This window comes from Pieris napi, chromosome 6 (genome assembly GCF_905475465.1).
Source record: "Pieris napi chromosome 6, ilPieNapi1.2, whole genome shotgun sequence".
NCBI classification, from domain to species: domain Eukaryota; kingdom Metazoa; phylum Arthropoda; class Insecta; order Lepidoptera; family Pieridae; genus Pieris; species Pieris napi.
Window position 1 is genome coordinate 1,065,711 of NC_062239.1, and position 22,987 is coordinate 1,088,697.

The following is a 22,987-nucleotide window of genomic DNA, read 5'->3' on the forward strand; positions in this document are numbered from 1 at the left end:
TTCAGATTAGCTAATAGTGTCAAATACTATATCTTAATATTAACAAGAAAGAAACTATAAATAAAATAATAATATTAATTAGACAGGATATATACCTAATGTCGCTACTGTAAACTCGCTCCTCGAACATATAAAGGTATTTGTAGCAATACCGGTTTATTTACAGAAACTCTGAGGCACATATAACAAAATCTTAATAATAAAATAAATCCTACGCACGATAGAAGTTCTGTTCTGATAAATAGGTAAATTTTCCACCATGTCTAGAAAGGGGTGTGGTAGGAAGTTCATACCACAACTTTTACTCTTAAAATAATAATTTAATTATTACATAAACATCAAATAAAAGTCACAAAAGTTGATTCTTTAAGATGACCTCATTTCGGATAAAAATAGAATTCCGATGCCTTTTATGTTTGATAGTTTCCACGGAATCACGATAATTTTAGATTTTGTATCGTGTAACACTGAGCTGCAAGATCTACTTTACCGGCGAATGAAGTAGGTAGTTCACAGGACTACTGTTTTTCAATTATTTTACTTATCCTGTACAAAAAGATAGCCAAAAATTATTCAGGAACGTAGGCAAAAGTGAATCAGGCGTTTTTGTGTAAATTTTAATAAAAATGTCGCGGGGGTTTAAAAAACTGGAGTAAAAGTAATACACTTCCCTATTAGAAATTTCCGTAACCATATCACAATAACTAGGCTTTTAAATATGGGTTGTTGCCTAATATATTACTATAAGTTTCAAATTTGACAAACTTACAGACCTACACTGTCGAAATATAGCACACGTCCTAGAGATCGTCCTAATGCAATATTAGCTAATTCCAACAACATCACAAATATAGGTATAGGTCAATCTAATAACTTTCTTTTTTCAAGCCAGTTGAAAAATAACTGTAATAATGCCATGTATTTTAAAATAGTTACTACCTCCAATCCTTGACCTAATTATTATTCCCTAAGAGAAGCGTTATGTGAAAATGTTCATTGCTTCATTATTTCCTATGAGCTGTGACAGTACAATACAGAGCAATTAACCTAGTTCACCAACTGTTAGACTATCTGAAATCAAGTTTTCAAATTGCTCTCGGCATGTCAACGAGCGGCTGTAGCGACAGGTCAGCTAATGGGGTAGTTCGAGTTATAATTGTATTACGTAAACTCACTGGTTTCAATATGAAAACTGGGAAAATCATGTCGTTTTTCAATACACGAAGATATGCTATAACATTTCGCCTTCGTGGAACAGCATTTGTTTCTTACCGGTTTTGATTCGGCAAAAAAACCACAACTGACCCTGTCCGTTCACTTTTCAATATAATTTTAATTAAAAATATGTAAAACGTTATCGAATCTGCATATTATTTTGTTGTATAAGGTGAGCTCAGCCATGACCTCTAATTGTAAACTGTGCAGCTTTTGCAAGCTATAAAGGTGAATTAACCTTACATATTTTAGATGTATTTGTTGCTACAGGAACAATCGGACGGATCATCAAGCCCCCGAATTGAAGAGAAGTCTGGAGGTCACTCACCGGCGCCGATCGAGGGTACTAACTTTTTCTAATATAATAAAATAGTATGAATAAACTCAAATAGATCTTATTTTATTTACCCAAAAAAAGTTTATACCTAACAGCCTGTGTTACAGCTACAGAGGGCGACAGTGAGAGGTGATGGTCAGCCACGACACTGCTGGATAGACTGGCACAGCGTGGTTTTGCAGCAGATACTAGACTTGCGTTACCTCCAACAGGTAACCGTTTGCAGGACATACTTCAGCTTTATCAACTTCGCATAATAAATAAAATTCCCAAATTCTATAGTGCACTAATAATTTCGAACAAATTCGTGCTTGCGTTTAAAAAAATAATCAGTGGCGCTACATCCTCTTTTAGGTCTGGGCCTCGGATTTCTAAATCTGTTTCATGATCATTTTTCAATCTAATAGGCAAGTAGGTGTTCAGCCTCCAGTGCCTGACACATGTCGTCGACTTTTTTAGGTCTAAGACATGTCGGTTTCCTCACGATGTTTTCCTTGGCCGTTCGAGCGAATGTTAAATGCGCACATAGAAAGAAAGTAAAGTTAAACTTAAGGTTCCGAGAAATTCAGACTCACATATTAGGCGATTAAGCAATGTATTTGTATTTACCAGGTTGCGCTCGCTACAGAGAGTTATGCTATCGAGCTGCCCAGGCGCATTTGTCGTACGAAAGTCCCCCAGGTCCATGTCAATGTACCAATTGCGTTAAGCGACATTCGAACTCGACGTGAATAGGTTAATATTCAATTAGCAATTATGCATCTACTTGTCCAATTAATATACAATTTTTAAGTTATGGCTTTTTTTAATAAATAAGTGGCTTGAAAACTGAGAAAGAAAACATAAGCAAAGCTTATTTCTTTTACACATTTGTGTCCTAAATATTTTTGATTTGAGACTATGTAACTAAATTATACATTTTTTGAAGTTAGTTTTTAGGCACCTATCTATTTAAAACCCTTGCTTTTCTACTGCAATTAAATGCTTCAATTACGCTAAAAGAGACTTTTTATCCCAGTGCCTTATCCTATCAAGCCAATTATAATTTTAGTCAAAATTTTCTCCTTGGGCACAATAAAAATGATGAGACCATTCAATAAATGCTTTTGATCTTATAAATTCTAGTCTGTCCATTTATAACGATTTGATAATAATTACTCCTTAATTAAGAAATAATTCGCGCTGATGACTTGATACATTTTATTAAGTCGTGAATCTACAAAGTAATTTTTGTATAGCTAATTACGAAACACAGTAATGTAAATCTAAGCCAGATATTACTTATATTAATTTGTTAATATAGCAAATAAGACAACTATATTATTTATACAAAGAATTGTTAGACTACGTATCTTGTGCTATTTAAAATGTACCGCTTAATTTAAGGGCCTAATATTATAAAATCATTATGATATACGTCTTAACTATTTCGATTTGAAAATATTATGTACAGTACATTAGTCATAGTAAAAAAAATATTTAATTACATCGATTGTACGTTTCTAAAATTAGAACTTACCTGAATGTATTTATTATATTAGATTCTATAAATATATTGTGATTTAAACTTTATCTCAAAAATAAATATCTTTTAAAAAATATTCAACTACGCGACGAGGTTCGCTTCATCAGAGGAATGGATTCAGTCTTGATTGTAAAGTTAAAGAAAACTTATAGATAGAAGTTATTTTATTTGAAATAAACAAAATACATAGTCATTGAACAGTAGTATCTTTTGCGAAGGTATTTTTTTAAATACATGGACATTTATTTTCTGAATTGTGAAAAGCGCATCAAATCAAAATTGTCAAGATGAAAAATTCGATGTCTTTTGTCTAGTTCAAAGGATAAGTTTATAAATGCAGTAATTCTAATTGGACGCGATATCGTAATAACTTAGGAGTAATTTTATGTAAACCGTCTGGTTAAATCGAAAATAACACTGATGTTATCTTGACTTTTGTAACTGATATAATTAAAATGCTTTTAATCAAATATATCATATAAAAATACGACTTTGTCTTATTTTACGAAAGCAATTCGTATTGTATGTGAAAACTACAATTTGGAACTAGTTCAGACCCAAATTGAAAGTACATGAATAAGAAAACTATGCTAACTTCTTAACAATAACACGGAATCACACCTTTGAGATAATATTTAAAAATGCATAGGCATTTTCATTTAGAGAAATACTAATTCATTAATTCTCACAGAGGCGATTCCATAAAAAAGACATTTAAAAACTCAATGATTGCTCATAGAAAAGATACATCATTATTTTACAAAGTTGTTAAGCTGCTGCGCGGTTCTGTAATGATTGGCAAAAAATGTCATTATAATAAAGTCAAAAATCTAAGTGAACTAACTTAAGGAGGATCGTAAAAAAAGAAAGAAAAAAGCTCCACGTCAAAAGAGAACCGCTAGCCAGCCGTTCACAAACGCAGGTACCAGGCTACCATGAGAAACAAAGGGTTACTCATTAACGCCGATAGGGATGGTATGAAGAGGCGGAAGCAGCGCCCGAAGATCCGTGGTAGCTCCGTTTGGATGTCTTCTGGTAACCATCTCCGGAGCCGCCAGTGTATTCATAATCATCACCTATACATAAACCTGTGTTAAAATTAAATGGCGACGGTGAATTCAGTTTCCAACAGCAACATTAAAAAGCAAAATCATTTTTTTTTAATTAATATAAATTTTATACTACCAGTTACAAATACTAAATAAGTAAAAAAACTCACCGCACCACGCACCTTCGTTTTTCACGAGTATAGATAGATTACCTTACTAACTATAAGGGTACTAAATTAACATGAGTCTACTTAAGTACAAAATCAGTTCAGTAATTTTCTAGAACCGTCTATACGACTCAATTACGATAAAACTTGTGTATTTGTATCAGATATCTATACTAGCTATGTGTACTACAAGAAAATAATTGGAAAACCTGAGGCAGAAGCGGACATATCCGAAACGTTACAAAATGAGGACTGTGGTGACACCATACCACTGCAGTACACCATAGCAACCTGGATTAATAGTTTCTTAGTGACTTGTTTGTATAGACAGAATAATTTCAGATATAAAAAGTAGGAATAAAGCTAACTTTTTTGCTCTTTATGAATACTGCAGGCTAAAATCAGAATCATCAAAATGCGCATTTAACACATCCCCACATAATTTATTGCATTTCTACGCGTTCGCAATTTTATAATGTTAATTATTAACCTGTGGAGGTGTTCCAATAGCATCGCTCAACTGTTGAACGAATTTTGGACTTCCCGCGTTGCTGCCTACAACACCGTCACCCTCTGCTGAATATTGTTGGTACGTTAAAATATATATTTTTTAAAACGACATTAACCAAAGAGATCACTTTGAAACAATGATTTACAGAACACGTATTTCGTTACGTAGAAATGGTAAACTAATGTGAAATTAAAGATTTTAAAGATGCATAGGAAAAATTTGGAAGATACTTTCAAATTGATTACAAGTTAAATATAAAGCGGTCGTCAACAGTATACTTTACCGTAATTGAGTTAGATTGTGTAATGAGTACGTGCAATTGATTGTGTGCATTCGATATTAGTTTGGTAATTAATGGAAACGACCTTGTCACGTTCCATTAGCTGAGAGTATTGTTTTAGTAAGACTATTATTACTAACGATCATAAAAACAAAAATTATGATAACTTATCTAGAGGGAGTGAGGTTTGCAACCATTAAAAATGCCATTTATTTTGAAATTTTTGATTTCTTTTAATTATCTACGTTTTATAATGTCCTTAAAGTAGATATATATTTTATCATAAGATATCTCAAATATTTGCAGTTGTAATATTAATATTTTTATTTTATCAACCAGTAATTACTTACTTTAAACCATTAATATAGAAGAAGCTTATTAAATAGAAAACTACGACAAAACCGTTTAATATTTTTCCATTACATTACAAACTACATACTTAAATGTTACCAGTTAACTCTAACTAAATATATACCCAAAGTACCTAATATGAATAATGCATAATTTCTACTTTGAAAAAACCTTAAGTGTAATGTTCTGTGATAGCACTTTTCATCATTACATCGAATACTTAAATCTCATACAAAGCTTTTGTCTTAAATTTTAGTGCTTCTGTTATAATTATTATAAACCGTAATTAACTAATTATCATTAGTTTATTGTAAAAAAAATAACAAGGACGCACGCGTAAGTCTATCATAATTTTCCTTTTTATATAGAAGCGGAGCGAACGCGGCCGCGGCGAACGATCGCGCTCGCTCCGCGCGCACGCACTCTAGGGCTAAGGTATAGTACACATTACAAGATTATAACAAATCTAGATAATAGTCTTACAACCGTAACATGCTTAGTAAAGTGGCTCGGTCGCAGTAGCCGCTTCCAATTAATTACATATTATAAGAAATAAATTTACGTCAGTATAAATACAACGCCCCGTAGTGGAAACGTCTCGAGTAAAACTTATACACTGCCATAATTAATCGTTACGTTAAATATTGTACATCAGTCGATAGTTCATCTAATCATTTTGTAATCTAAATAGATCAAATATGTACTTTAATTCACTATAAAAAAATATTTAAAAAAATAATCAACATCAAAATTTTAATTAAAACAGAAATAAATAACAACTTGCCCTAAGTTTTATATTAATGTTATAATTAACTGTAAAGCCCGTGCATTTTATTATACGATTAATAGGTGTTCGATAATTACATTATATTAAATACTCTAGTATAAATACGAGGATTCATATTAATAATAATACCTGCATTGGTTTTTAAAAATAAGTTTAGAACCGACTAATGAAAATCGGCTACGGACTGCCGACGCATTTGCCTTAAATGCAAATACGAGTAAAATAAACCTAAAAAGAGTCAGCTAATCTAACATTACATCTAGGGGAGGTCGTGTAATATAATTAGTCAATTACGATCATAAAGTTTATTGATGTTGCGCTCGCAACGCGTCGCGCTGGCTATCAAATACCAAAATACACTTTTACACAAACATGTTATACTACTGAATAAACATACACATATAAAAACCGCGTACACTATATAAAGTAATACAAACAAGAGTCGAAAGGTTAACTACAAAACATCACTACTGTTAAGCCATGATTAAAGTATTATAAACATTATATTAAGATACAGTAAACATTTTATCATATGTCGATATTACTTTAGTGTAATATTAAAAATGCAATGTATGCAAGTGCGCCACGCGGGGTCGCTCAACGAACGCAGGCCACCCCCTCGCCCCCATTCCCCCTGGAGCCCACCTCCAACCGCGTACATTTGACAGACGAGCCTCTAACGAGTCTTATCGTATTTGTATTTTTGCTAACTATTTAATTAATAAATTCCTCCAATATTTAATGCTTTCCTCCTATAATAATAATTAAAAACTCATATAAATAGTCTTCAATTGATTTTCACAATAATTTGCACTAAGTTTAAGGTTGAGTAAATCTAAAATTTCTAATACATATTATACTTTATTATAAATAAATCATACTCTTTATGTTTAATTAGATGATTGCCACATTGATTTATTACAAACTAACTTGCTTAATTGTTCCGAACGTTTGTGAGTGCGGGTTTACGTCCCGTTACTAATATCTTAGTGCTAAATTCAATATCACTGAAAAGAATATAATATAAATTATCTATATATTTTTACTTAACTTTTTAAGGCATCGTTTTTATTCATTTCGATCGAGCATCGGTGGTTGTACATTATACCTACAGTAATTATTCTGAAATGATGAAACTTGTGGCGCGAGTTGTCGCAAACGAATAAACGCGTAGAGCGGGACAGATGCAGTGGGATAGCGAAATGGAACTAATACAAAACGCGATTCAAAGCGACGTGAACGTGCAGTTCAAACAAACCTAGAGTACTTAAAGAGACTTAGTCACAAGAGCCGTAACTGAGGAATGAATTTCAAATAAATTAAACCTAAATATAGGAACGATCAGACGAGAGTGAACGAATCGGTTAATAGTAAGTCTACACGTAACCTAGTGGGCAATTAGGCACTGTTATCAATCATTTATTTATCAATTAATTATTTCATTATATTGGTTTAAGGTACGAGTTTCCATTCCTAGATTATGTCAGTCGTGTGTAATTAATATAGAGCTATAAGAAATGTACCAATATTATGTGCATTAACTATGAACATCACAATGTAAAGGCTTTTTCCTCATTATGTTTAGCATTAATTTGGCACTCCGCACCTTTCGCCGGACCGGGTCGCTTATCAATTTGCTTACTCCTCACAATTATCGTCGTATTTAAATTATACTTTACTTATGGTGCGATCTTAAATAACCCTATACTATACGCGATCAAATTATGCATTTAATGTATTCAACAATTTGTCTAGTAAAAACATTTATAACAAATCTTATCAGGCGCCGCGCTTAGGGCGGTCGCGTATCTATATATTAAAAATTAAAGGAACAGCTCCCGTTGTATAAGAGCGGGCAGTCTATCAGTACGTCGTAAACCCTAAGATAATTATTACAACAAATAATGTACCGCGGCGGAAGGGGCGCGCTCGAATCAGCCGCTCCGCGATTAAATTACTTAGCTTATCACTAAAATTTTAATCAGTCGATCGGTCAAATGATTGAGCGATATAGTACAGTAAAGGACTAACATTAAATTTAATCTAAAAATGTTATTAAAATTATAACTCACTTCGAAGGGAGCGGACGAGCGCGCCCCGGCGGCCGCTATAGCGATAACACTAGCGCGTTCATAGTGAGCGCAGACGTATCTATACAGTTTTAAAAAATATTTGGCAATCGTACAAATTAAAAGTTTAAAACTATCTGTCGATTGGTTCGATTAAAATTATGCTTTACACACACGTAAGTATATATATGTACAAGAGTCCGAGCGAACGGTGCGGAGCGAGCCCTATCTATATCCTAATGATTGAGCTTCGTCAGTCACTTAACATACAACACTATCGCTTGATTTAACAATTTGGCAGGTAAATTTAAATTATTAAATTCCACAGTTAACTTAAAAATGCAATAACTAAAAATCGATATACTATGTTTAGGAGAAACTAAAATTACGAATATACTCATTTACACGGTAATGTTCCCCTATTTTATATAACAGGTTAAATATTAATTAAAAGAATCACGTTCAGTCATACTATGTTTTGTTAAATATTAACGCATAATAATAATTTTATTACTTCGCTACCGTTTTCCTAAGTCTAGTGCGTGGTAATAACCGAAAATCCTCTAATATTAAACATACATATAGATATATACGAAATATTTATACAAGTGTTTAGCTTAAGTTAAGTTGATTAGGTCTCACCCTATATCGGCCGTGTACGTTGTCTGTCAAATGCGCGTCGGAGACGGCCCTCGCCCGCGCTCGTCGGCGCCGATCATACGTTACATTACACCATCACTACCTTAACTAGATCGCGAAGATCCATCGAGATGTTATTAAAAGAAATCATCCAAAAATGATAATTGACAATCAAAAATATATAAGAAGTTTATATACGTTAAGAGCCCACATCCAAAATATTAAAGAGTTAAAAAGAATGCGTGTCGCAGAGAAGACATGCTGACTTCAGCGTTCTTCGGAATTAGTCGAGGGGCCGCGAGACTTCGGGGAAAGGAAAATTTCATCAAATTACTTCGGGGACTTCACGAGAGAAACATTTAACACAGCAAAAAGCGACCAAAAAACGAATGGCTAAGCGTGATCAACTTATCCATGCAAGTATTTTAAATCTAATATCCATTAATCGTTTAACATTATAAAAATGTACGTCCTTACGCGTGTGGGTTTGTGTTAATGCAGTTAAGATCTTATTTCGATTCGGTTTAAAGGAGCCTATCGTCGACACGAGCCGTGGGCCCGCGAGTGCAGTGAGCAGAGAATGTCTCGACGGACGAGGTGTTCGGTGTGGGTGTGTAAGGCGCGTGGTGAGCCTAGGCGGCGGGCCACTCCTTGTTAAACTCGTTGAAGTGTTTGGGCGCGTGGTGCGGATGCGGATGCACACCTGGCGGCTGCGCGGCGCCCGAGTGGTACTCGCCGCCCGCGCTGTAGGCCCGAGAAGCGCCGCCGTACGACGAGCCCTAACCATCCGCACACGTTAACGCCCCACCCCGACCTCACCCGTACGTACACGTCTAGTATAACCTAGACGCGCCCGCTCTTCCGCACGCCACTAAAGCGTGTCGTTCAAAGTGACGATTGACTAAAGTGATACTGTCGCGGGGCTTTCGGGCGTGCGCAAAACGTGACGCGCCGACTCAGATATATTCTCGTCACGATTCAATCGCATTGGAGAACTTATTCTGTTCGTTTACAAAGCGTTAGAATCGCGTCGAGAGAATGGTATTTAAATAATCGATAACACATTTGTTAAACCGATTCCATGTTTTGAGTCACACCGTGATTTTATCTAATCTATTGACTATAGATAGGCCTCGAAAAACGTTATTGAAACATTTGTATTATAATATGTTGTCTTTGCCGAGTTATACTAGACGTAGTATACTAGGCAATATCATCTTATACTTTAAGTAATATTATAGTATGGGTTAAATAAAGGATCGTCAAAGCGAAGCGGCCTATTTTATTTCAGATCTCAGGCTAATTTATATTCAAACGATAGCAAGCTAATTAAAATTAAGCAAATCAAATAGACCACTAGCGTTGACGATCGTCGGATGCCTCACGATTTGTGGTCCAAATGATTTATTTCTTAATAAACTCAAAATACTCGGTAATGAAAATTAATGGAAAGACAACTGCTCAAGGGTCTGACGACAAATCGAAGGATATCAAACGCGCGCTAAGTATTAGCGACCGAAGCCTGTGGCTGTCAAATTAAAAGCTTTTGAATTGTTCAATAATGAAGTATAAAAATATATTTTCCAATGAATGGGCAGGCTTCGGCGTTCGCTGTGTCGTCATGGGGCGTCCAATTCTTACGATATTAATAGTTTAGTCGTACAATAAGTGCCCCATGAATATATGGCGACACAGTTTCGGAATATGCTCTCTCGTTACAATTAACAGAATTATCGAATTTCATCTCTGAACACTTAAAGTACACTTCTTAATATTATTTTTATCGTTAAAATAGTATATATCTATTAATGAACCTGTAACAATATGAAAAATCCAAATTTTACTAATTTGTACTTTAAATGCCAATTCTCAGTTATCCGAGATGAAAAAAGCATATTTGAGTCATCTCTCGAAGGATACAAAATGCTCTCGCGCGTCACGAACTGTACTAAGGTAAAGCTTAAAAATCTAGTGCGGTGCGATGCCTTTTAGGTGAGCCCGCGAAACCTTCGCACGATCGACCGTCCATAGTGAGAAATCCCCGTTTCGCGACATACCCCCGTCCGACCCCAACGTTTAATTGTCTTTCTGGAGGAGCCACTCTTGGCCCTGATCGACCAACTGGAAAAGAAGAATTAGACATAAAGTCCCACTCGCCACATTCGGCTCCGACTCATAGCAAGGATTATGTGAGTAGCGTCGAGCGTGAAGATGGAACCGTAAGCGTGTGAATTATTCCCGAAGAATGAGCTCAGGGAGCGGCGGGACCTCCGACGGGACAGGGAAGGGACGGCGGAGCGGTGACGAGAGACCTTCAGCGAAACTCGATAACATCGATCTTCTCGATTTTTCACTATGGATGCGGTGCGACCGCCAGCTGTGACGTCGCCGACTCGGCTCGTCCAATCGAAAAGACATCGCACATCCGCGGTCGCCACTAGAAGCATGCACGGGTGGGCGTCGATGTCGCAGGTCGAAACGAAAAGCTAGGTGAGGCACTCGGGGGCGCGCGCTCATGCTGCGCCGCACGGGACACGTTTGTTTGCATTCGAATGTCACGTTTTCGCTGAACGTCACTCGCTCACCGGTGGAGTCATTTCATTCGTGAATCGCAAACAAACAGACAAAGTACAACCAAATCTAAGTCGTCTCTCGCTCGTTCGCCTCTCGCTCGGGACGGGTCGCATACGCACATGCCAGGGATCGGTCACGCCAAATTAAAACGGATGCGGAAAAGCAGAGGATAAAGGAAAGCAGCGAGCCCCAGGGTCACTAAATGAGTTAACTTGGCTGTACTTTTATTTTGGGAATTATTATTGCAATAGAAATGATTTGTTTGCGAAGGCAACAAACTGGATAGAATTGGTATTACGTCGTTTCAGCTTAAATAACATGCAAAGCTTTGATAAAAACATTACTCAGGTGATTCTCAAAAATTCAATAACTACTAACTATCCAGTTGGTTTTGAGCAGCCAACCCACAAGCGCTAATACCACTGCCATGAGTTTAATAATTCTGCCTCACATCGAAACCCACTTCCTGACGCGTTTCAACGCGGCTTTCGAACTGTCCAAGTGTATTTGCAATTAATTTAATCAAACAATTTGAAATGAAAACTAAATGTATTAAAAGTGAAACGTTTGAAGCGTTATAAATTGCAAATACCATTAGGCACGCACTAGATTTTATGGTTAAAGCATGATAAGGAATCTGGTTAAAGTACTTCAGCAAAACTTCGTGAAAAGCAATATTTTAAGTCCGGCATACATTAGTCGAATATTTCTCAGTATGCCAGCCTTAAGACGAAAACTGATAATAAATTGAACATTTTCATATTTTTAAAATTAGCAAATTAGATGATGAGCAAATGTCATACATCAGGCGGTTTTTAATAAATCATATTTAATTTATTTCGTGTACATATTTGCATCGACATTTTTATTAAAAACCACCTGGGAGTTTGTGTACAATTCATTACAATTTCAAGAAAAAAACAGGAAATGAAAAATAAGTCGAAGTTCTTTTTTGGGCGATTTGAAGTTTACGCGTATAGGGCAAGGGGCAAAAGCAAATATCTTAAAAATTCAATAAATATCGATCAAGTTCATTTTCTGGATAGTTCGGTGGGAATGCACAAAGGATTTTCTCAAGAATAGAAAAATGATATATTCTCAAGTTTAGTCATCGAACGCAATATATGCCTTTACCCTTCGCCCCTCGGGCGCGTACTTATACGAGTCATTGCGTGTACGTGTGTGGGCGTACCTGGTCCTGCTGATAAGCCGGCGGGTACTGTTGGTAAGTGCTGTAGTCGGCCGACGATGACTTGCTGAGAGCCGCAGAAGAGAGCGCTCCGGCCAAGGCGGGCGCGGCCCCTCCGGCTCCGGCGCCTCCGCCGCGTCCGTACATCTCGCCGCCCTCGGACAGCGGCACGTACGATCCTGCGAAAAAAAAGTTTGTTTTATGATCCGCCTCACTCGTCGAGAGGTCTACCGTAATAGGGTCGAAAAGGAGCAACACAAGCATGGGTCTACGCATGAGAATGGGCGATCGTCTCTTCTACTATTTCTACGTATGACTAATTCGTATTAGCTCTGTGGCCAATCAGCGGTGGCGGGCGCAAGCGAAACAAATAAAAACGCGGGTAGTAAGGGACAGGGACTAACCGGAGCCGGTCGAGTTGGAGTTCTGCGGCATGTTCCAGTTGGTCCAGCTGCCGCCCGCGGACGCGCCCGCCGGCGCCGAGCTGTAGTTCGCTGCATACACAACATACCCTTCGTTAGCGGCCGCATTTATGCCCGGATGCACGAATATGAGATACTACTATTGCCGTTTCTGTCGTTTATGCAGTGAAAACAAGGAAAGACTGTATTTGTTCATTACCCGCCACGAGTCGAGACTACGAAATACGCATTATATCATTTTCATGTTTGACACCGAAAGCTAAACTTCAACTACCTACTCAGTATGCCGGATCCTTTAACGGGGGGACGTTCTAGTGAATAACTTTTATCAGGTGCGGGAGAATCCCGGTAGCCGGAGCCTGTGAATTCGTAATATATTACCGTAACTGCCGTAGCCCTGAGCCGGCGGCTGCGCGTGCTGCGTGTAGTTGTTAGTGGCAGGCCAGGCGGGCGCGTGCGGCGGAGCCTGGGGCCCGGGCGGAGCACCCCAGCCCTGGTAGTTGCCGGGGCCCGCACCTCCACCGGCTGCGCCGTACGACGCGTACGAAGTCTGCCCCGATGTCCCCCAGCCTTGGTATCTGGAATATTAGGCTCGACTTTGCTTTAACCTGTCTACGCTACAACGTTTTCGAGGTCTCGAAAACTAATAACCTATTTATTTCAAAATATATTTGTATAACATGATATTTACATTGAACTAAGAAATAGAACAGCACCTTCATAAGTATATTGTAATTAATATATATTGCCAGAGGCAATATTTGTTGCAAATTTTGTAGACACTAATGTTCATAGGAACAACGTGTATATGCTGATCTGCAGTTACTCTGCCACAAACATCTGAACGTACTAACGACATAATTATCGTAAGCACTGCCTGGATGTGGAAATTTATAGAAACATGAATCGATACTGATAAGAGACGATGAATATGAAACCAGCATATTTACTTTTCATGTGACATATTGACTTTTATAAACTTATTTAATGAGAACTTACCCTTGCATTATGTTCGGTCCAGCCATAGGCATGTTGATGGGTGGACCACCCATCTGTCCATTGTGGCCCTGGATCATATTCATTGGGGCTTGAGGCGGTCCCCATTGGCCTGCAGCGGGCGCGTCCCCGGGGGCTCCACCCATACCACCGCCACCCATGCCGCTACCGCCACTACCCAATTTTCCAGACCCATCACGGGGCTCAGCGCGCTTAATTTCCACCTAATGGAAGTTTGGTCCATTGAAATCGAGTCCCGTAAAATCTCAGTGAATAATATTATAGATAGAACTTATTACTTCCAAACAGAGACAATTATTGTTTCATTAAACGAACTGCACCCTTAAATAACTAGGGTGTCGGAAGGTAGTCCACCAGACATTAATTTACATGTTTCAAATTAATTGACGTGAAAAATAACTCTTATAAACTATATTATAGTTTATACCAAATGGGCTTAGCAAGAAAATGCTGCGTATGCATTATACACGCAACAAAATAATGAGCGAAAATCTTTCTTACGGCGCAGATTTATTTATTTTGGCAGACGTTCAGTGACCTAAATTATAATTATGAAACAATATTATTAAAAAATTCAATATAGATTAATTGACAACACTAGATTACCTTTTTATTTACACACCCTAAATTTTAAAAGGTGTATATTTGAGTTGTTATACCATAAATACAAAAAGATCACCTACCTGCTTTCCATTAAGGTTGATGAAATGTTCCTGAGTCACACGTTCTACGGACATCTCATCTTCAAATGACAGGAAACCAAAACCTAAATTACGACAAATCAAAATTACAATCAGACTATTTCCAAGTGAACTTTGTTGTGAATATCTAGAACAATATTTTCGGGAATTCTTTCAGCCCCGTCATTATGTGAAGCACAATGGCCGAAAAATAAATCATAGCAAAAAAAATCTGTCGCAAATTTTGTAGACACAATGTTCACGAGAACAATGCGTATATGCTGATCTGCAGTTAGTGTCCCACAAACATCTGAACGTACTTGCAACATAGATATTGTAAGCACTGCCTGGATGTGGATATAAATATTCAGTGGTCATTTCGGGAAATTTATGTTTAAATGGAACCTCTTTTTGTTAGCAAGTTTCAAAAGGATAGTTAAAAAAAACGGACGGGACTACCTGTTCGAAATTGAGGTGGCAAAAAATGTTGAATTCTCAAAAGTCACTAATGGCATAGACTTTTACACAAAAACCGTAACCTAGCTTGTCCAAGAACAAAAGCATGACATACACTGATTAGAAATAATCAATTTTATTTCATTTAGTCAATAACTTTGAAAATGAGTAAATTAGACATTTTAGGTTTAGGTTGTTTTACACACTAGATGTTAACTTACCTCTGGACTTCTTCTTTTCCTGATCGTACATGATTACGACTTCCATGACCTTTCCGTATCTTCCGAAGAAAACTCTCAAATCGGTCTCAGTAATGTTCGAAGGCAGACCCCCAAGGAATACCTTGGGATAGCCACCCCCACGTTTGGGCTTCTGAAGCGTGCGTGGATTGCATGGCTTCGGGTCGATTGTCCTACAAACAATATTTTTTACTTTTTAATATACCGTTCATCAATTTAAGAACAAATTAATAAAAAAAATTGCAATATCATTATTAAAATACAAAATATTTTTATATATTACAATAAATTGTTCCCTAAAATCACTTTTCTGCTACAAACGTAGGCCAATAACTTGAAACCCAGATTTCTCTTATAAAATAGATATCGAGTGCGGGCGCTACGATACATACAGATATCCACAATAGTTTTTCACATAATAGCAGGCCGGTATTATCTCTGTATCTATGGGGCATTGTTCTCTCGATTCTAGGATGAATGCCATTCTTAAAGCTTAATCACTGTAGGTAGTTCTCATTTGTTTAGTGTTTTATTAAGCATATCCTTAAATGTATACAAAACTGAATAGAATAATAGAAAGACACTTTTTTTAAAATAAGCTTATTGCTTTTCTTTAGCATTAATTGTCTTTGTTCCCATTTTCTTAAAACAAGACTTTATTCAATTTTAAGCAGGATCAAAGTGTAACACCCTAATAAATAATTAAATTTAACGACCGATGAAATAACTTCTCTGATTTAGGACCGTTCGCACAGGCCGTTTATAGTTCAACGCTCGTATTTGTTTAGCGACAAAATGGCGCCTTGGAACAATTAACATTTACGTGTTGATAAACTCAGCCATAGGAAGTTTTTAAAAACCAGTTCCTATTAGTATTAGACATAGATTATATCTATGCGGATGTCCGGGTAATTTTAGTGAAAATAAAAAATTGCCTCTTCTATAATGCTCCTGTCTCCTAGGTACTTATATCAGAAATAATAAAATACGATTCCGGTTTTCCGACGTTGACATTTAAATCTCATAAATACTTGTTGAATATACACTTCTTAATACGTGCTAAAACAATGTAATGTAAGAAATGCCAGCAAGCGGCATGTGAATACAATATCACAACAACTTGTTGAAGAATTGGCACGTATTTAACATAGGCTTTAAACTTAGACAATAATTCTTTTACAAAAATAACCGTTGCCAAAACAGACGTTTTTGTATTGTGTAGCAAATTTTGTAGACACAAAAATGTTTAGCGAAACAATGTGTATATGCTGATTTGCGGTTAATGTCCCACAAACATCTGAACGTACTAACAACATAGATATCGTAAGCACTGCCTGGATGTGGTATTTTGGAAAAGTAGTCTTCATTCTAACGTAAATTATTCATCTCGAGTCCGGCGTGATTGAGACTTATACCCAGAATTTTGATCAGTATACGCATAAAGCGCCTAGTCAAGTGGGAGCTATAGTTTAAAAGTACATAGTTAATGAATAGCCGTAACCGTGAGCACGATCATTTAGGCATAGTCAGTGTGCTAAAAATATTTCATGGCGAATTTATACGAGTCACCGTGTTCTAACGGTCGCGGACGAAATGTACTGTTATCAATCAAAGTTCATTGCCTGATTAAGGCCAAATTATGAGCTATTATGAATCTAGGTTAGATTTTTTTATTTCTTTTATCAAATCGACCAAATAAGGCAATCGATGAAAAATATTTTCGTTGTAAAAGAATTTTTTCAACGATGCCGTTGTCTATTATGCTTTGTCAATCAATTCCAATAGAATTTGGAAAGGAGAATGACCTGCTTATACCTGCTGATCTTCATAAAAAAAATGGTTCCTGAAAGACGCAAAAATTTATCGCCAACGCCCAAGCGTGTGTCAGGTTGGGAAAGATAAGAATAATTCATCAATTTTACGTTATGATTTAGAGAAGTAATCCCCAGATTTAAATTCAATATTACTTAAAATAATTAAACATTAAATTAAGCACATGTGTAACTATGAATTTTAAAAATTGAAGCTGCAAACAAGAAGAGTATTATCGGCTTATGACAGTGAGCTTACGCTATAGTACACAAAAGACCTAATAACAACACTTTAAACTTCAGATTACTACATGTAATTGTTGTTCAAAACCAATTTGTTGGTAAACTAAGTTATCTTCTTGTATATTAGATTTATTTGTTGAAGTATGCAAGCATTAAATTAGTGTCACATAAGGCATTTCTTTGTGTGTGGTTTTATAAGTTAACATTGATAAAAATCTACAAAGTATAGTGTGAAATTACAATATTTAAATTGTTCATTTAAAATCCTCCAGTTTCAAAACAAGTCCATAATACCAAAATAATCATATGAATTTATTGCAAAAATTTGCAATTTACTTTCATTATTCTAAGAGTAAAAGCACATAATGTGCTAATCTGAGAACAACTTTCCAATTTGTATGACTTTCACTAATGTGTTAGATTTATTTTTTTCTAGTATACTTATTATTTTATAAGCGAGATGTTATTGGGTGATTGTCGATTTTACTATAGTGACGATTAACAATACATTTTTAATTTCCATTTTACCATATCAAGTCTAGATTTGAACATTTGAACATACACCCCAAATGATATTGAAAATACATTTACAAAACAATATAAAATAATGTTTGTAATTGGTATATAATGTTTATGAGTCTAGAACAAATGAATAAATAAAAAATTTGTACCTTACAATTTCAATACACTAACTTTAGATATTATTATTCTATACATTTTATTTATGTATATACATGACTGTTTGGAATGTATAGAACTGTTTAAATAAAACAGAGAATTTTACATGTAACTCATTAATTATCATGGAAAATTCCAATTGTTTACACAAATGTTTGATAATTAAGTTATTTTGTACAAATTATTGTCTTTATTAAATAAATTATATATAATGGACTCATGTGCCCATATAATATTTTTGGCAACTTGCTACTTTGCAATAAGGAAAACAAACAAGATATATTATAGCAATCCTTTTTGTAAGCTCAGTGCTATGTGTGGTTTAAATTTATTCAATCTATAAAATAACATATATTAGAAATTTGTTTTATAGTTATTTAAAAAATATTGTAATTATGTTACTAACCTGCCATCAAGCTGATGAGGGCCATTTTGCAAGACAATATTAACAAGTGAGGGCTCAGCAAAGGTCACAAAACCGAAGCCTCTGGAGCGGCCAGACTCACTATTCTTCATCACCACACAGTCAATCACGTCACCATAACGTGAAAAGTAGCGCTGGAGATTCTCCTGCGATGTCTCCCATGATAGCCCACCAACAAACAGTTTTCTGTAGCAAAACAATGGAAATCATTAATTATAAGTTGTTGCAATGATTATAAATAGTGTTAAACATAGGTACCGCTGGACACCGACTCAAATTGATCATGGCATGAACATAATGCTGGCTTATTGAAATAAAATAAACTAGAATAAAACACACCCTAATTACTTCAACAGGAGAACTAGACATGAACGAGAAAATGCTTTTAATATGAAAATTACAAATTAAAACTTGTAGATATCATCAATCTACTAAAAATTTAAAGGATATCTTAAAAAAGGACTTCTGTAATTTTTGATGCTAACCAGATAATGTTAATATACTGTACTTTAAAATTATGAGTGTGGTTCTATTTACAATTAATGCCTCATTAACAATGTATATACAAGTGTATACAAATGATATAACTACTTTGTAAAAATAATTATAAGACAATTATGTATTGACCCCAATACCATTAGATATTTATCAGAACATAACATCTGCTTTTGACTCAAATAGTGATAACAAGTATTATTTACAGATAAAAATTAAGAACCAAGGAAATGTATTATCTAACTAAATTACGACGTTATGTGCGATGTATACTTCATTTCTTAAGTAATGAGTCATACCGTATACTTTTAAGTAATTGTTTAAAATAATTATTAATGTACAATTTATGCCACATTGAACCAGACATTAAAGGCGCAGACGTGTCAACTTCAGTCGACGAAGCGTATTGAAGTTAATAAAGAAATATGAATAAAATGTAAACATAATTTAATCAATTCGAATACATTACCACAGAAAACAACGCGGTGAATATTATGCAAATGAATCAGCATGTTTTAGCAGAGTAAGGTAAGTGAAGAAAAGCTACGCGGCAGCACAATGTCGCTCTATTAACCTCATTAAAGTCAAGCTCACGGATATCAAACCGAAAGATTTACGTATCGTGAAATTCAAAAATATGGAAACTTAAGTGCCATACAATTCGTTGATAAGAGAAAGCAATAAATTAGTCACAGAAAGGTTATATTTAGTCAACCTACAATTTTAAAACTTTAACACTGTAAATATTGGTTAGATGTTGTTATTATAACGAAAACTTAAATGATAGACAAATAAGTAATTTTAATACTGAAATACATCAATGTTTAAGTAATGGGAAAGTGAAGCTGCCATGATCGCTACACGGAAAGGCTTGGGGTCGGTGGCCGTTCGCCGGTAAAAGGCTAATGAGCGTTGACTCTTTCATAACTTAGATTATAATTAAAACACAAAAATATCCTAAGAAATCAATCAATTTTCCAATGAATATGTAACATAATAATTTCGTAACGATGGCTTGCTAGCCTTGCTGCCTTGCCGTGAAATGCGACACACCAAGCGAACATGCAATTTGACCTATTATAGTTTACGTACACGAAGCAGATCAGTTTATCTAAAATATAATCCAAATTACTTACCCCTTCTCATCATCGTCCATGTCTGGATTCATACGCATAACTTATTACTAATTAAAAATAATGGTTGGCACCGGTAAGACACCCAAACCACACAAGCACAGACCCACACGAATGATATGGCGGACCAACCACATCCGCTTACCCAAAAAAGTCATGGCATGAGGAAATAGTCAAATGTAATCTTTTTTTATTTTATTTTTATACAAGGTTGAATTTAATATATACAATAAAAATGAAAAAGCAAAAATAAATATATTTGATTTATATTATAATAATATAGTTTTAAAAACTGCATATAAAGATTTAAAACAATTAAATTGTTTTCGAAATTTGAATGAGACACGTGTTTCTTATTCTTCACTTAAGATGGCGCTTCAAGAAGTTGCTACTAAAAAAAATAAAAAGGTGGAAGTACACATGACACTTTTAAATTATTCCACAGACTATACCACAAACACACAATATTATCTGTAACTAAAAGTAAAGATCTGATTTTGATTTTGGTTTGTAGAAAAATAGTATAGAATTTTAAAAATTGATTTTAAAATGTTTTTCTTTTAAGAGTTAACATTAACGTTTTAACAATATATGTAGATGAAGAAACTATCTCTTAATCTGTCTTTAGTTAAGAAACAACAACAATTACAATAAGATAACGCTTTATCATATGTACCTATTTATATCAGTTGATAAAAATTATAATATTTGCACATTATCGATTATTTATTCAAATTTCCGTGTATATATAACCTAGTCTAGATTTTAAAACTAAAAACAGATATTTGTTGCATGTAACATGGTATTAGAAAATTGTCAAGTTGTTTTTAATAATTATAAGGGATATTTTTATTCTGGTGATATTGTAACGGGATCTGTAATATTTGGATTAAAACACAATAGCGTGGTAAAAGGTGATACGATTTATTTTAATAAAATTTTCATAACTATCTTAAGTAATAATACTTAATTATTATAGGCCTAGTGTTAAATGTTAAGGGAACAAGTAAAGCAAGATGGACACGTCCAATGCCTACCATACCACATATTAAAGTCTATTCAGAAAAAATTGAAGTTCTTCGAATCGATATATCGATTGATACTAAGGGTAAGAATTAAAATATTACATGCGACTTTAGTATAAATGTTATTTGGTATAGATCAGATTCCGAATTTACTTAACAAATCGTTTTTTTCAGAGAACACTTTGTTATCAAAAAATTTAAGTATCCCCTTCCATTTTATTCTTCCTCGTAATATACCATCAAGTTTCCAAGATTCAGTAGCCAAAACACAATATCGTGTTATAATAAAAACTAATAAAAGATTGCAAAAACGGGTATTTCCATTTGTTGTTGTTACACATTTAAACCTTAATAATTTCGAGTTTACGTCTTACAATGTGAGTATATATAATATTAAGAATTATATCAAGTTTTATTAGCAAAATTAAAAAAAGGGACATAATAAAATAACAATGTTGCTTTTTCAGGAGAAGTACCTGTATGAACTTACCAAGAGTTTTGGTAAATTTAAACAATATCAGTTTAGAATAAAAACATATAAAGGTATTGGATCTAATCAACGAAATATACCATTTGTAGCATACATAACTAACGAAAAAAAGATCAAAGTGTCGAAAATAGTGATATCGCTTCTTCAGGTGTGTGGTGTGTAATAATAAGTAAGTTAAGATTAAACTAAAATTTAAAAATTGTATGAATATTATTTTTAGAAATTAGAATACACAGTGATATCGGGTTATTATAATACTGAAAAGAAAATACATGAAATTTTTTTAAAAGACTTTAAAAACAACTTGGAAGAAACATACACATTTTTAATAGATATACCACCGGTTGTACCGTCTACAATAAATTTGGATCGTACATTGATAAAAATCTCTTACGTTTACAAGGTAGAATATAATTTTAACCGCTTTTTGCTGTTTTTTATTGATGGCGTGCAATAATAATTTAATTTCTTATTTTTCAGATCACAGTCTGTTTTCGATTTCATTTTAGTATGAATATGGAAATTCCTGTGGTTATTGGATCAACACCTGTAATTTTTACAAAATAGCACGTTTAAATTTAAGACAAACTAAACATATTTCTAACTATCCTTGATCTTAAACAAAATTTTACTACAGCTACAACTTTAATCGCGATAGCGAAGTGTTTCTGACATGTTCAGTGTTCTGATGTTTATATACAACTTTTTATCCATCTTAGCCACTTGAGACGTTGGCCCTGCCAGGGTTAGGCAGGGCGAGGATCCTTTTGTATCCAAATTTTTTATAGTACTTACAGCTATGATTCTGGAACTCGGGACTGCGAGTTGCTTAATCTCTAGAATTACACTGCACTTTTACTATGTTTCTGTGGTTACAGCTTCATGAAATAAAAAAAATTATAATTCTAAAATTCTTTCTTTTCATTTTCTATTTAGTATTCCTTAAGCACCAACAAAAAATAATAGTACTTTATGTACAAGAGTATGGTGTAGATATAATAAAATATAGATGAAGATGATACAATATGATTTTTCTTGCATATTCTATTAGTCACAATCGCGGGCAAATTTAGCAATGCCAATATTCAAGCCATACCTGTTAAGCTTTAAATAACTTTCTAGCCCTGTCTAGGGCTACCCTCAGCATATCTTATCTATACTTTGATTTTAAATGTCATTCT

General features: G+C 34.8%; 3 protein-coding genes across 14 annotated transcripts in view; 2 read left to right on the forward strand and 1 right to left on the reverse strand.

The window, feature by feature from the left end:
- Positions 1-3,564, forward strand: part of LOC125050167 (ankyrin repeat domain-containing protein 29-like) — a 23,130-nt gene extending 19,566 nt beyond the window's left edge. The window contains exons 10-12 of one of the 2 annotated variants that reach the window (XM_047649805.1): positions 1,486-1,558; positions 1,660-1,764; positions 2,165-3,564. In XM_047649805.1, coding sequence (XP_047505761.1) covers positions 1,486-1,558; positions 1,660-1,685 — 99 coding nt within the window. In that variant the 3' untranslated portion in view covers positions 1,686-1,764; positions 2,165-3,564. The remainder of the gene's footprint in view (positions 1-1,485; positions 1,559-1,659; positions 1,765-2,164) is intronic. The other variant, XM_047649806.1, reaches the window with a different exon arrangement.
- On the reverse strand, positions 2,739-20,435 carry LOC125050166 (heterogeneous nuclear ribonucleoprotein 27C). 8 transcript variants are annotated; one of them, XM_047649797.1, is made up of 10 exons: positions 20,295-20,435; positions 18,646-18,849; positions 15,490-15,680; positions 14,816-14,898; positions 14,115-14,335; positions 13,497-13,693; positions 13,098-13,187; positions 12,697-12,872; positions 9,634-9,709; positions 2,739-4,153 (listed from the first exon to the last, which is right to left on the reverse strand). In XM_047649797.1, exons 1-10 carry the CDS (start codon positions 20,330-20,332, stop codon positions 4,035-4,037), a joined length of 1,395 nt encoding a protein of 464 aa, XP_047505753.1. In that variant the 5' UTR covers positions 20,333-20,435; the 3' UTR covers positions 2,739-4,034. The 8 variants fall into 8 exon arrangements, with proteins under 8 accessions (XP_047505753.1, XP_047505752.1, XP_047505755.1 ...); XM_047649796.1 differs by having other exon boundaries at positions 2,739-4,165; XM_047649799.1 differs by lacking the exon at positions 13,098-13,187 and having other exon boundaries at positions 2,739-4,165.
- Positions 19,530-22,735, forward strand: LOC125050168. 4 transcript variants are annotated; one of them, XM_047649809.1, is made up of 6 exons: positions 19,530-19,686; positions 21,271-21,399; positions 21,491-21,693; positions 21,784-21,954; positions 22,027-22,209; positions 22,287-22,732. In XM_047649809.1, exons 2-6 carry the CDS (start codon positions 21,321-21,323, stop codon positions 22,371-22,373), a joined length of 723 nt encoding a protein of 240 aa, XP_047505765.1. In that variant the 5' UTR covers positions 19,530-19,686; positions 21,271-21,320; the 3' UTR covers positions 22,374-22,732. The 4 variants fall into 4 exon arrangements, with proteins under 4 accessions (XP_047505765.1, XP_047505764.1, XP_047505766.1 ...); XM_047649808.1 differs by lacking the exon at positions 19,530-19,686 and adding an exon at positions 20,774-21,205 and having other exon boundaries at positions 21,277-21,399; positions 22,287-22,735; XM_047649807.1 differs by lacking the exon at positions 19,530-19,686 and adding an exon at positions 20,781-21,205 and having other exon boundaries at positions 22,287-22,729.
- Positions 22,736-22,987: the final 252 nt, after the last annotated feature.

Coding starts and splice junctions, on each gene's coding strand:
- LOC125050166 (XM_047649796.1), bottom strand. CDS start 20,332: ATGCGTATGAATCCAGACATGGACGATGATGAGAAGGG. Junction 13,188..13,496: donor TCAGGGCTACGGCAGTTACG/GTAATATATTAC, acceptor TTGTGTATGCAG/CGAACTACAGCTCGGCGCCG. Junction 9,710..12,696: donor CGGCTTATCAGCAGGACCAG/GTACGCCCACAC, acceptor GCGGATGGTTAG/GGCTCGTCGTACGGCGGCGC.
- LOC125050168 (XM_047649807.1), top strand. CDS start 21,091: ATGGTATTAGAAAATTGTCAAGTTGTTTTTAATAATTATAAGGGATAT. Junction 21,206..21,270: donor ACACAATAGCGTGGTAAAAG/GTGATACGATTT, acceptor TAATTATTATAG/GCCTAGTGTTAAATGTTAAG. Junction 21,694..21,783: donor TCGAGTTTACGTCTTACAAT/GTGAGTATATAT, acceptor TTGCTTTTTCAG/GAGAAGTACCTGTATGAACT.